At 25.4% G+C, this 12,360-nt stretch overlaps 1 protein-coding gene across 1 annotated transcript; it reads right to left on the reverse strand.

The window, feature by feature from the left end:
• Positions 1-2,948: 2,948 nt before the first annotated feature.
• Positions 2,949-3,926, reverse strand: LOC145832137 (kelch-like protein 38). Its single transcript, XM_082939494.1, has one exon. It carries the CDS (start codon positions 3,924-3,926, stop codon positions 2,949-2,951), a length of 978 nt encoding a protein of 325 aa, XP_082795620.1.
• Positions 3,927-12,360: the final 8,434 nt, after the last annotated feature.

Consider the following 12,360-nt stretch of genomic DNA (forward strand, 5'->3'; position numbering starts at 1 on the left):
CTAAAGTTACTTTATATGATCTATAGCGAGAAATAGGTAGTCACACTTTTTTCACAGAAAAGGATTTGTTAATTAAACACTCAAAATTACTTTAATTCCATCTTTGCACAACAAACCCGACAATGAATCACCAGATTTCTAATACAACTTATAACAAAATATGATTTGTTGTATAAAGCTTTTTTAAGTAAAACTGCAAGCGATTTTTAGTTAAAATGTTGTCCTACAAATTATAAAAAATTCAATAATGGTACTCATCATACTAGTTTTGATAACTATTTTACTGTTTTTATCAGCGTTTGCATCTTAAAAATTTATGTTTTGGTAATTTTCTTTGATTTGATGCAGACCTGTAATAATAATTAGGCATCCACGTCTTCTTTTTACTTTTTGGAACTTTCTTTTTTACTGAACTCAATAGTACTTCGATTCCATCTTTACAAAATAAAAAAAAATATGACAATGAATTTTCTTTTTTCGAACTAACACTTGTCAAGTTTCTTGAATGATCCAAGCATTTATCCAAAACTTCTATAGCTGCAACATAGTTCTTTGATTCCAAAAAAACTGTTAAACTTTAAATTCTTTGCAACCAATCATTATCCTTGTGCGAATAATCTAAACTAACAGTAGGCAAACTTTGAGTAGCTTTACTATCACCGAAAAGTCTTTTCAATGAAAATAAAACCCATGATTTTAAATTTTCGACTATACTAACTTCAAGTTAATTTTTTAATATTTCAACTAAGTCATCAAAGTTACTAATTTCATTAAATAAACTGAGTTCCGTTCGATCTACAGTTTTTTGGATTTGAAACGAAAGTTCTGATAAATTAAGTCTTTTATCTTTACACTTTTCGCCATAGTTTAATTTTTCATTGCCATTTTCAAGCTTTTATTTCCAAGAGTTGCTCTTTTGAGGTATTTTTGTTTCTTTTGTAGATAGAACCTTATTAATAGAAACACTTTCCATTTGCCATTCTTTCATAGTGTTTTTAGGTAATTTGTCATAAACATCAGTGTAATTGTTTTTTCTACTGGAGATTGGGTTTACCCTTAATTTGTTAATGTAGCATTTATTTTAAAGTGAAGTAATGCTGTTTTTACTTGAGCGTCTGAACAACTACTAACAGTACTGTTTGAGCACAATATTTCGTTTACTGCATAATAGTTTTTAAATTTTTTGTGGCTAACTGCATTTTTTGAGCTTAGAAATAAATCAAAGTAAGTTTTTTCAAGTATGATTTTGCTGTTTCGAGTAAAAAAAAAACGTTTTTCAAGTCAACGTATTCAGCTTTAATAACTTTGAACAGATTCATTTAAAAACAAAGGTACATCAATTATATCAGTGACACCAACACTTTCAATTTGTTTACAATTTCAAATTCACTCATACCAGGGTCCAATTCACTAATATCAAGCGAGTATTTGTTTCTATGGCAGTCATACTTGACAGATTTGTTCAAATAAGACTTTTCTTCGAGTTTCGCTTTACTTTGAAAATTTACTCTTGCTTAAAATATCCATTTGTCGTTAATTGTTTGTTAATTAAAAAAATAAAACGTTTTTTTTGATTTTTAATATTTGTAGGCTATTATAAAATAATTATCTGAATTTCTAACTAAAATTAAAACTCTTTAAAAATTTAAATTCACTTTTTCCAATTTCAATACTTTAACATTTTAAAGATTTAAGAATGTATTGCAAGCAATTTAAGCTAGTTACATAGTTATGAAAAAAGTTTTTAAATGCTTTTGTATTCCTAAAACAACTTTCTTTTTTTGCATAATGGAAATACTAAAGTATGAGTTTTGTTGGTCAGTAATTTGGAAAATAAAATAAAAATGATAACTGTATTGTCTTCGACAAGACGTTATAAAGTATCCAAGTGGCATGCGACTCAATAACCGAAAGGACTTTTTTTACACCATGTCCTACGACCAAATATTTTTAGAACTTTATCATAATATTTAGTTATTTACTTTAGTCCATGTTATAATATAACTTTTAGTAAAAAAAAACTTAGGTCTAAGTAGAAATTTTTAGTAAGTAAATTCTATTAGTATTAAAATTTAATAAGTATTTGAAGTATTTATATAAAAAGTCTTGTATATGATACATTTATAAATACCGTATGACTAACATTTTGTATGTAGTACTATATAAAAAAGGTTAGTTAAAATTTTTTTTTACTAAAAAATAATTAACGTTATACATTTTAATAATAGTTAATTTGAGTAAGACTGAAATAAACAGCGGAATTTTTTAAAAATTTTATAATAAAATCGAAAAAAATTATAATTTCTATCTTAACGTTTACAGCATATAGTTTTATTTTGTTTTTACAGAATTTAAAGCAGATCTACAGCAACATATAAGTAAGAACATTTTTTCTATTATTAAGGAAAGTTATTTTTCAATTAAAACATTAAAATTTCATATTGCTGTAGGACTTTTTAGAAACATTTCAGCATTTCACTACAGATTTAAGTTAGTGTTTGAAATTTATACAAGTTTTACCTTTTTTTATGTTTAATATTTTTTATGTTGTCAAATTTTTAATTATTATTAAAAATTTGTCGATGTGTTAAATAAGACTAGTGATAAAATCGTCCTAAAAATAAGGTTTGTAAAAAATTAATAATAATATAATTTTGCTTATACTTTCATTTTCATTTGATATTAAACTAAACTGTTATGCTACTACTTTTTTTAGCTTAAAAAAATTTAGTACCAAGACTCTGGTCTTCACTACATATTTGGTTTATTTAAATGAAACATTATTTAACTTCAACATAACTATAAATAAAAACAAATATTTTTAAAATAAATAAAGAGACATATATATTATTTAAAAAAATGAAGACAAACTAAAAAATGTTTTATAAAGTTCATTAAATAATTATTTAAAGAGATTGTTGCTATAACTTGAGTCTTATACACTGCAGCTATCGATTGGAGTACTTCATGCAAGTTGACCAGAAACAGTTTTTTAAAAAAGCATTATCGATTGCAGACCAATAGTTTTCTTTCACATCATACGAATGAATAGTCGATTCTATTAGATTATTGCGAAAATGATGAAACACAATCACACTATCACCAATACAAAACGCCTCAAAAGACCACTGGGGTGTGAGAGGCGAGTATGGAAATTTTAGTAGTGTGAATTTTCTTGAAAAACTTTCAAATACTTCACAGCTTGCCGAGAACCTTTCTCCAATTACAAGCAATTTATTACCAATACTAACTGCAGCATGTTCACATCTCCTTTTAACCATATCAGGTAGGTAAGACCATTTGTTTTCATAATAGTCATATGCTTCTACTGATTCCACTTCTTCCTGATCATAGTTATAACCTCCAGTAACAACAACTTTACCTTCGAAAACTGTACAAGCAGCACAATCTCTTGCTACATATAAATCTGCTACTTTCATGTATGCATCAGTTGCGACATTATAACTGTAACAAGAACGAAGACTATCATATCTATTATTAGTAGCTTTAGACCATCCTCCAATAATATATAACTTACTCATAAAGAAAACGACACAATAATTAAATCGTTTATCTATTTGCAAATATTGGTTCCGCCAAGTTTTAGTTTTTGTAGAATATATTTCAACAGATGCACGTGATTTATCTAGAAAATTTTCTGACTCTACACTATAACCAATAGCAAGTATATCAGATTTAGTTGTAGCCAAGTTTAAATGTTTATGTGGTTTCACCATTGAAGGAAACTCAGTAACCTCAAAGCTAGGAATTTTAACCTCTAAAACTTGATTCAGATGGATTTTATTTTTGTCTTTTCCTCCACAAACCAAAATACTGAATCCTTCTTGGTTACAATATCTATTTTCATACAAAACCTTTGGTACATTGAAATTATTAGACTTGTTTTCTTTAGACATTAAAGACATATAGTAAGAGATAAATCTAAATATAAGCTAAAAAAGTTGGCTATTTGTTGAAATAAATTAAAGTTTACAACTCTAATTATCAAAACATTTTAAAATTTATTAAAAAGTAATCATATTTTAAATCTGCAACGTTTTCAAAAGGTATTTAATAAGTAGTATTTTTTAAAAACTAAGTCAAAACGCTTATTTAACATCACTATTTTTTAAGATCTTTTTTTGTCAAATTGTCATAAAATGTTGTAGTTGTTTGATGGTTAACCAAAATTTTAACAGAATAATTAAACTAATTACAAAATTATTGCTTTAAATATAAAAACTTATATACAATTATTGAATTAAAATAAAGTTTGTAATATTTATATAAAACTTTATCAATTGAGATTTTTTTCAAACTGACCTTTTTTCCGAAAACTTTTTCAATAATTTTATTCAAGCTATTGACCAAGTTCCACTTGAACTAAACTAACATATGCAAAAAAGAAAACCTTAGTTTTATTAATTTTGAAAAGTTTCTGAAATATTAGGAAATATATCAATGTTCTAAAGTAACAGTATTTGTTTTTAAATACCATTAATTTCAACTATTTAGGGATGTCGATTAATTATACTTTGGTTATAAATTTTTTTTGAGTTAATGACATTTAATAAATTTGTCGTAGCTAAGTTAGCTAAATGCTTTTGTTGTTAAACTTATTTAGAATTAAAAAACTTTCAAAAAAGTTTTATAAAACTTCTCCATTAAGTTTTAGTATCTAATGCAGGAAAAAACACCTTTCTATTAAAGCAATTTCAACTAAACTAAAAAATTTTAAAATTTAACATTACAAACAATAACATAGCAAACATTGGGTATAAATTAACGTTAAATAGACCAACTCGTGCTTATTTGATTTTTTCGAATTCAAATTAGATTCTTTTAGTTCGTGCGCAAAGTTTTAGACATTCAAGGATATTTTCTAGATATCATGGCATTTTTAAAGGTACACTTTTATTAAATTTGGTTAATTTTCTAGATACCAAGTTTTTGTATTTATGGTGTTTAACCAGACTTAAATATATTCAGATGTAACTTATAAGTTTATAGTATATTTTTTTAATATAACGAAGACCATTTTGTTTTTAAATTTGACAACTTTGATAAAATGAAAATACAAAGTATTATTATGTGTTTCTAATTATTTACTATTTAGTACTAACTAAGACTTTTATTAGGAATATTATTAAAATGAAGCTATAATATAGCAAAAGGTTTGCTATTAAAACAGTTGAAAGCAAGACCTAATGATTTAAACTAAAAATTATTTACAAAGTTCACGTAAAGTTAAATTTTTTAGGTGATTTTATTTTTTAGTGTGTTAAATGATATCTTAACTACTTTTAAAACCTAAAATTTAGTTTTGAAATAATATAATTCTGAAAAAGTGTGCCGGAAACTGTTTAAATATACTTAATTGTAGTGATTTAAAGTTGCGACTGGTTTTCAATAAAACACAATATCTTCCATGAAAAGAATTAATCGTATTTAAGTTTGTTTTATCATTTACTTTTAGTAAATTTTAAGATGTATATGATCATTCTATATTTCTAATTATGTCATTTATATTTCAAACAGTTTTAGTAATTCAGATTATTATAATAAGTTAAAATGTTAATTTTTGTAAAAGTGGCTTTATTTGTTTTGTTTTAACATTTTTTAATTTTAAATTATTGTTATTTTTATTTTCAATGCATATTTCGTCTTAAGTTTATTAATAAGCATTTTTAGAATCTAAAAATGATTTATCTCAAGTAAAACCCTTTTATATCCGAATAAACTCAAATATCATTAGTTGTACTTTTGCAATTAGCAGTTATCTTTAGTTTGTAGAAATTATTTTGATAATATAATTTATTATTCAATAATGCTAGTATATAATTACTCTGTTTAAATGTTTTGATTTACAAAACTACTGCATAAGAATTTAAATACTTGAACTTTTCTTAATTAACATTAATTTGAATAATATTATATCTCATTTAGTGATACCATGTAGTCAGTTAAAGCTAAGAAAATAAAAACTTCCAAATTTCTAAGTAAACTTTTATTGGTAATTGGCAGAAATATTACAGATTAAATATTTATACTATCAAACTCGAGGTCTTTAAATTCTCTTTATAACTTTATTCTTGAACTATATATACATTATTTTCTAATATAAATCGTAGTCTTAAAAAGGAAAATTTTTTAATTTTTAATTTAGAATCAAACAGATTTAAAAAGTGAATCAATACTAAATATAAAAACTATTGAGAACTTGATATAGATTTTTAATAATGGTAGAATTGAATTTTTTTTCATTTTTAACTTCAAAGCTAATTTACAACATTAGAGATTATAAAATAAAGTTATTAAATTAAAACATGATTATATTAAAACGGCTCATTTTGGAGCTATTACAAAACTAAAACAATTACTAAATTCTAAATATTATTTTAATTATTCATAACACAATATCATAATTGTCATATTAAAACCGATTGATTTCAAAAGTTACTTAAACATCACTTTATAAATAAAAAATATACACATTTATAAAGTATTTAGTTTTTTTTCTGTAATTCCTTGACAAAATTGACTATTTAATAAACATTCTGTCAGTTTTACAAATGCTTATACTCTTTATAGATTTGTTTTGAAACCCTAAAACCATAAAATGATTCCAATCGAGTACAAAATCAATCAGCTTACAAGGGATTATCCAAACAATGAAAAATTTGTTATAGGTTTTCAAAAAAAAGAAAAAAAAAACGCATGAAAAGTTTTGTAGAAAACGTGAAAATGACATTAATAACACGAGCGGTGACATTGTAGAGTCAAAAGGTTTTTTGACAGCAATAACGAAAGTCTACCTAAAATTTCGTACGATGGTTACAAGTACATACAAACTCCAAGCATTAAAAAGTGGTCACCAAGATCACAAACTTATAGAGAAATATCTTTAACGAACGTACAGCTATAAACAACCGTACGAAGACAGAGAATCGTCTAGAAGTTTTAAAATTTACAGAGTGATTCCGACAGAAGCCGCTACAAGCAAACCTTTAGCAAGTTCAAAAACTCTTTTGCTGCACAGAACAAACAAAACAAACATCGACGGAATACTGAAAGATGGATTCAGACCTTCTACGGTCCGGGCGTGTGCCTTACAAACGACTACGTGGTTGCTTCGCATTTCAGTAGCTCTACTTATATCAACGAAAATTTTCAGTTCAAAAATAAGTTCTGTCTCAACTCTGAAATTTTTAATTCGTTTGAAACGAGTACTCGTTTGTTTAAAAAGTTCAAATTAAACCTTTTTGTTTTTTATGCAAATCAGTTTTGGTTTTTTTTCAACATTTGTCCGACTTTTTAATAACTAGTGATGTACCGGACTCACTATCCGGGTCCGGGTCCGGCCGGATATTGCCATTTTTGTCTGATATCCGGATCCGGCCGGATTCTAATTTGAAAAAAAAGTCCGGATCCGGTTCCGGCCGGACTTTAATTTGAAAAAAAAGTCCGGGTCCGGTTCCGGCCGGATTCTAATTTGAAAAAAAAGTCCGGATCCGGGTCCGGCCGGATCCTAACAGAGATCCGGCCAGACCCGGTCTAGTTAGTAAAAAAGAGCATACTGAAAAGTATTTTTTCAAAAACAACCCTGTGTAAATTAATAAGAGTCATTTTCGTCAGTTAAAATTAAACACCTACCGTGATTGGCTCATTTTGTACACATGACTAATTTACATTTGTTTACATTTAAACTATGAAATAAACATTTCATGAAATGCAACTCTTTACATATGTTGTAAAATTGAAAACTTTGGAATGAATACTTGCATTATTTATTGTTTAAAGTTGAGCTCAGAGAATATTTAGAGTTAATACGGTTGAATGTACGAGCCAATAAGAATCATGTGACGAAATGTTTTAAACTAAATACTGATGCAACAAAACATCAGAACATGACAGGCAGTTTATATGTAATCAGTTAGTTAGTTTGGTGTGTAGCTTGAAGCAACAAAATATCTTGAACTTTTTTGTGAATGCTTATTGTAAGTAGTGTTTTGTTTTAAAAGTGAATATTTCATCAAGTGTTTAATTGTTTAAATATTTAATACAGGTTTGTAGTTTAATAGTTTATTAAAAATTTTTCAGTTTCTTGTTTACTAATAGTTTAATTTAATTTTAGTTTTTTGTTTTAAGTCTTTTGATATAGATTTAAATAGCTTCCAGTTTTTAAAGTGTTACCAAAGTAATTAATAATTTTGTATATGCTAGTATTTCTTGTTGTGTTTTATATAAAAGATTCATCACTCAAAACTGTCGTGTCTGATTATAGAAAGTAGTCTCAGTTATAATTTAGTATTTGTTAGATATTAATTAAATAAGGTAGTATTTAAATATGATGGGTAGTACTAATAAGTTAAGTGTACCACAATCAGTCAACAACTTTACTACCAAATTGTCAACCTTTGATAGCTGTTTTACTGATTATTAGATTAAAGTATTTTTTTCAGTTTTTAAAATCTCTTTCTGACTCAGGCTTATTTATACTCATTCTAACTAGTTTTATTGACTTAAACAGTGGCAACCTTGCTAATTTGAAAATTTTTGGGAATTTTAGAAAATCTTGGACTACCTCAGGCTAGTTTAGTTTTATATAAAAACTCAGGCTAGTTTTCTTTTAGATTTGAATGAGTTTGAGCTGATCCAGTTTCAAATATTTTGTAATTTTCTAGTGTATCTTGTTTAAGAACTTGATTTCAGATTTTTAATTGTAAATAACACCTAAATTTGTAAATCTTGTGGCTAGCTGTTCTACTTATTATTAGATTAAAGTTCTTTTTTTTTAAGTTTTTAAAAACCTCATTCTGACTTAGGCTAGTATATTATAGTGATGTACCGCACTCACTATCCGGGTCTGGGTCCGGCCGGAGATTGCCATTTTTGTCTGATATCCGGATCCGGCCGGATTCTAATTTGAAAAATAAGTCCGGATCCGGTTCCGGCCGGACTTTAATTTGAAAAAAAAGTCCGGTTCCGGTTCCGGCCGGATTCTAATTTGAAAAAAAAGTCCGGATCCGGTTCCGGCCGGATTCTAATTTGAAAAAAAAGTCCGGATCCGGGTCCGGCCGGACCCGAAATTGTGGGTCCGGTACATCACTATTAATAACGAGGCTCACTCATTAAAATAGATCTTAAACTCAGTTTTAATACTTTTATTTAATGAAATATAGTATTAATCGGGAAAAATAACTATAGACAACAACAATCTAAAAACTGTATAAAGATCAGTCTGCAAATTTGGAAGTATACTGTTACTAAGGATGATACTTGGAAAATAGACTTATATTTATTGTTTATGATTGCGTTTACGGGTAAAATAATTACATCACACTAATACTTAACTTTACTAATTTTAAATTTTAACAATAGTAGGAGTTTAAGTTTTTTTAATCATTAATTTATTATAAACAAAAGAAATAAATAAGTTTTACAAAAGTTTACAAAGTTGAAAAAATAATATATTTTACAAACGATTGTTGTTACTACCTTAGTTTTAAACAATGGGTAACGAATAGGTAATTATTTTAGTACTTTTTTCAATTCTACAACTTGTGGTTATGTTTAAACATTTTTAAACATTTAGAAAGTGTTTCTAAAAATATTTTTATTATCCTTCGATTACGTTTTAAACTTTTTATATGTTGATTTAGATCTTTTTTAAGGTAAACGCTATTGATTTTTAAATGAAAATATCTAACTTAAAAAAATTTGGTGTAGTTTTTAATTAAAAAGAATTAAGTATCTATACAAAAAATGTTATGAAAACGGGTTCACCGCCCGGCTTCTAAATAAAACGATGACGATAAAGTAACTTATACCCGATATGTTAATTCTTTTTTTATTATAAAATTTTACAAAGATATGTATTGTGGTGAAAATTATGAAGTCAGTAAAATATTTTATGCGCTTTTTTGTTACTTTTTTAACACTGTGCACAAAGATAATACAATTTCGTTTTTTATTGTTATTGATCTAGTTCAAATTAAGTTGAACTAAAAGAAAAAAATTCTATCACAAAATTCTAAGTAAAAAACAAACAATTATATTTATAACCAGCACTAATGATACATAAGTCAATTTTCATTTAATTGGTGTATTGTCGTTTTTATTTTGTACTTAAATAAATTGGAATTATTTTATTTGAATATTTTATTTCAATAAGAAATAATAATTTGAATAATTCAAATAGAAGAATTCTATTTTGAACAAGATTTATTTTAGCAATGATGAGGTCATTGACCGAAACTTAGTTTGTAAAATAAATTATTAAAAAAATTAATTCAGTATCTCTCCTCTAGCAGTTGAGATCTCTCGATTTGTTTTCTTAAAACCAAAACATATAAATTAGAAGTATAATAAAAACATCATATTATTTTTTCGTTAATATTTGTTTAAGTATGAACAATTTTATGTCAAACTACTGAAACCATCTTAATAATCGAAAAAGTTAGGAAAAAAAGAAGTGGTTTTACTATTAAAAAATACGACTAAATCGACTTACATTTTTATTTGTTTAGTTGACCATTTATAAATCGTAAAAACTATAAATACTTAGCGTTTCTTTAATTAAAAAAAGAAATACTTAATTTAAAACTAATTTTTGATTAAACTACAAATAAAGCAATCGCACAGTCTCGTTTTCGAATAACAATTTTAAGATATACTTCAATAATTTGATTTGTATATTCATTTAGCTTGTTTAATATTTAACGTAGAATAAATTTTATGTGTTGCGGTAACCATTTAGACGTCATTAAGATAATTGACGCAATTTAAATAAAAAGAATGCGCCTTTTGTTGTACGTATTGAACATTGTGCATATAGATGCTACAGAATTGTTTATTCATTTATTTTACTTAAATAAAAACTATTGAGTATATTATAGTTTTAGGAGTTTTTGAAATTTTAATTTAAAAAAATTGATTTAAACTTTGCTGATGGTTTTTAATTACATGATCAAAAATAAGTTCAAAACGTTCTGGAACAAACTACTTATATAATAATGTTTTTATTTAATACAATATTTAGTTACCTTTTAAAAGGTAATATTTTTAAATGCTAACACATTATAAAGAGTTTGACTTAGATAGAACTAAAGCATATTTGAAATTAGTAAGTACTAAAATAAAGTTTAATTGGAAATAGGATTAATAATCTTAACCACCATAAATCCTTGCTTTAGTATGTTAATATACATTTATGTTTTGGATTTTTATAGTTTAAAATTTTTTAAACACTCATTCACTAGATAAAAGATAATGTATAATATAAAATTTAATAAATATTTAAAGTTAACTTAGATTTTTTAAAGTAAATGTAAATTAGTTAAGTTTTACAGAGTTTAATTATTTTAAGTAGTTTTTTTTAAAACTTAAAGTCATTCAGCTGTATCAATTTTTTTAAGTTCAAAAATCACTTAGACAATTTTAACTTCTTATTTTAAAATTTGTTTGTCTTACACTTGTATTTACTTTTTTTAGCAGACAAAAAGTGTCAAACATTTATGATAGCTTTTTGTTGCAATTTAACGATGTTAATCTTAAATTGAATAATTTCTGAAACAAAAATTTCTCCATTAATAAAATACTCATTAAAAACTAAATTCATTACAGCTTATATTAAAACATATTATGCACAAACCAAGTATATAGTAAAATGCACACTCACCTACTAAGCTGTTTAATGTAGTAATTTTACAGATTTTAACATCTGATTAAAGTTGTCAAAATTCAAAGTTTGTCTTTATGCGTTGTGTATTACTTTTGCAATAATAAGAATAAATTGTGTATTGCAATAAAAACCAAAAAAAAATTGTTCAGTCGTAATTAAAACAAAAGTTTTACAAAACACAATTTACTAATTAAAATCACTAAAAATCATTATACTATTAACAAAGTTAACAAACCTAATTAACTGTCTGAATACTTTTAGCAAAATAGTTAAAGTTTTTTCTACTGTTATGTACAATACAAACGATTCTATTTGCTTTTAAGATTAAATTTAAAACAACTTATTTTTTTATCTTATTTCTATAATTATAATTTAACATTTTCAGGCTTGTACAGTTTCTTTCTGATTTTACGTTGTTTATTGTTATGTGTAACGTTTAATAAATATTATTTATTTATTTTTTAAATCAGTACGTTTTCTGAAAAAAAAAACTTATAAATCATACTGAGTAATCAATCCTGTTTATTATCTTACTAATCATTAGATTACAGTATGCAGTGAAAGAGACAACTGTAGTATACAGCGTTTTTATTCAATAAATGTGCAACTGATAATTACTTAACAATTTAAAACTTATTTATACTTTGCAAAATATTATACTTATTTTACTTTTATTT

The sequence above is a fragment of the Thalia democratica genome, chromosome 3, assembly GCF_965202585.1.
Source record: "Thalia democratica chromosome 3, ktThaDemo2.hap1.1, whole genome shotgun sequence".
Taxonomy (NCBI): domain Eukaryota; kingdom Metazoa; phylum Chordata; class Thaliacea; order Salpida; family Salpidae; genus Thalia; species Thalia democratica.

Excerpts from the sequence above, each read along its gene's own strand:
- LOC145832137 (XM_082939494.1), bottom strand. The coding sequence starts at position 3,926 with ATGTCTTTAATGTCTAAAGAAAACAAGTCTAATAATTTCAATGTACCA.